This window comes from Eurypyga helias, unplaced genomic scaffold, assembly GCF_000690775.1.
Source record: "Eurypyga helias isolate BGI_N326 unplaced genomic scaffold, ASM69077v1 scaffold8586, whole genome shotgun sequence".
NCBI classification, from domain to species: Eukaryota; Metazoa; Chordata; class Aves; order Eurypygiformes; family Eurypygidae; genus Eurypyga; species Eurypyga helias.
The window spans coordinates 1-2579 of NW_010254619.1; the positions used below are offsets into that span (position 1 = coordinate 1).

The 2579-nt window shown below is 49.3% G+C and overlaps 1 protein-coding gene across 1 annotated transcript in view; it reads left to right on the forward strand.

Moving 5' to 3' along the window:
• Nucleotides 1–8: 8 nt before the first annotated feature.
• Nucleotides 9–2579, forward strand: part of MNS1 (meiosis-specific nuclear structural 1) — a gene marked incomplete at its 5' end in the record, with an annotated part of 6858 nt that continues 4287 nt past the window's right edge. Inside the window, 5 exons of the mRNA XM_010153056.1 lie at nucleotides 9–25; nucleotides 374–476; nucleotides 1395–1624; nucleotides 2157–2373; nucleotides 2452–2559. Coding sequence (XP_010151358.1) covers nucleotides 9–25; nucleotides 374–476; nucleotides 1395–1624; nucleotides 2157–2373; nucleotides 2452–2559 — 675 coding nt within the window. The remainder of the gene's footprint in view (nucleotides 26–373; nucleotides 477–1394; nucleotides 1625–2156; nucleotides 2374–2451; nucleotides 2560–2579) is intronic.

Here is a 2579-nt window from a genome sequence, read left to right on the forward strand (position 1 = left end):
TGAGGCAGCAAGTGAGGGAGAACAGGTAATCCTGCACTAAAATGCTCCAGTCCACAACCTTTTAGGTTTGCATATGTGCTGCTGGGTACGGATGTCCCCCTACACGGATCTGCGCATGCAGGTCTGTAGGTGCACACGTGTATTCCTGTCGTTAGATGTGAAGCTTGCCGAACTGCGCGTACAGGTAACGCTTGGTTTACAACACATTTTGTTTTCTTTCTCTGTTCTTACTACAGCAATATCTTTCCTCTAAAACTGGGGCTTCCCCTGAATCTCTTCACTTCTGTTTAAATACTGATGGGAACTTCTTTTTTTCTCCATGTCTCCCTTGTACTGCTTCCCCGTAACAGGTTAATTCTTTCTTATTTCCCAGCCTTGAGCTCCGGGAGTTAAGAAGACAGCTGCAGTCGGCGTACGTGACTAAGGAGCGAGCTGCGCAGATCGCTGAAAGAGAAGCCATGCAGCGTGAGATGATGGTAATTCATTTCCGTGCTGTAACCTTGGTGTGCGTTATGCTGAAAACTCTCCCTTTGCTGCTGACCTGTTGGTTGGGAATATCGTTAGCTCGAGGTATCCGGTGCTTATTGAACATGTTTTGTGTCCTGAAGGACTAATTAGCCAGCAACAAGCAGCCGTAAGGGAGAGGCTTACTGTGCCATTGCAGCACGGATGCAGTGAACTAAGCTGCATAAAGGGATGTAGGTTTTAATATTTACCCAAGTTACAACTATGAGGCACTGTGTAGAGTAAGCGCTTACTGTGCTGCACCCTTCCGTCAGCAGCAGAAACATGGAATGGTTTGGGTTGGGGAGGGGACCTTAAAGCCCACCCAGTCCCACCCCCCGCCATGGGCAGGGACACCTTCCACTAGACCAGGTTGCTCAAAGCCCCATCCAGCCTGGCAGAATGTTGTTGCTGTTACTGAACATACATCTGAGTCACTTCAGAAGGGCTCATGAACTTCTCTTTGCGTGAAGAACAATACTGGGGATCTGGCAGATGACACTGATGCGCCATACGACATTCAGCTTACACGAGTCGCCGTGAAGACGACGCATCCATTGAGGATGTTCTGCACAGTTAAACCACATTCTACTCACTACGCCCACATGGGCTCTTTCCACTCGTGCTTCCCCTGGTCTCCTCCGTTCAGTACGTCGCTTCCTTCCAATGTTGTTAGTTCTCCTCAAGTTTAGCCGTGGAGGGTTCTGCTCCAGGGTTCCACTGGCTGCATCAAGCCGTTAAGCATGTTAAGGCACTGTGTTTATAGACAGAGGTGGAAACATCCCGATGTTGTCATGCAGTGTAATTCTTTTCCATCCTGCGTTTTTTTTCCCTCCAAGTTGTATGAGGGCGAGTCAAAAGGCACCTTGCATTGCTTTTTCCCCCTACAGAAACATGAGGCTGAAATAGCCCAAAAGATGAAGGAAGAGTACGAGAGGGTAATGAAAGAAGAGAGTTCTGCAGAACTGAGGCGAAACAAGGAGAAAATAGCCTACCAGCAGGAGCTAGAGAAGCAGCTTGAGGAGCAGGAGAGGCGGAAGCAGGATGCTTACGAAGAGTTTCTGAGAGAGAAACTCATGATTGATGACATTGTACGAAAGATCTATGAGGAAGACCAAATGTTAGTCACTTTGTGGTTTGATTCTTTATTAATTTAAACCGAAGCAGATAGGAAAGGCAGCTTGTGTCAGGGAGTGCTCCCACTGGGCCGTCGTGCCGTCTGCCTGCCCTCGCCCCTGACGTTTTGTGAGAGGTGCTGAGTGCCGGTCCCAGGGTCAGGGGTAGGAAGGTTTCTGAGGGCTGGGTGGCACTGTGTGCAGGCCACTTGAACAGCAACGCACACGGAGTTTAGGGGATGCCGGTGCCGTTGGGCTATCGGGCTTCCTTCTCATCTCCGTTACGTCGCGGTGGAGCGCGTATAAAACAGAGTAGGGGTTAGTACCAACGTGCGCTGCCTGTCCTCCTGAAGCAGGGCGTTCTACGTCAGATTCCTTTTCAGGGGCAATTTTCAGTGCAGACCCCTGTTTTCTAGCTGAGTGAGTAAGGAGAGTTGCTTAAAACTTCGTCTCGGGAATAGCGGGGCATGCTGTGTGTTTAATGTTACTCTGCAGTGGGTTAAATAACTATTTAAACACTTTTTTCATCTTCTCCAGGGAAAAACAACTGAAGTTAGATAAAATGAGAGCAACTCAGACATGTATTGAAGAATTTAAAAAAGAACAGGCTGTCTGGAGGAGAAGGCAACAGGAGGAGATGGAAGAAGAAAATAGGAAAATTGCGGCGTTCACCCATGTTCAGCGGCAAAGAGAGGAAGATTGGCTGGCCAGAGCGCGAGACGCCGAGGAGAAAAAACAGAGACTTCAGAGCATGGTACCAGAAACGGAAACTGCAGGAAAAATGGTGGTGCATTCTTGCCTTCCGTTAAGAAACCTTTCCTTCTCCTAACAGATTGCCCGGAACCTGGAAAGGGAGCAACAGCAGCGTGAAGAGCTGGAACAGATCCGCCAGGAGCTGTATCTGGAGGAGCAAGCGGAGACCGAAAGGCAGAAGGAGATGGTGAGTGGTGGCAGGGGGGG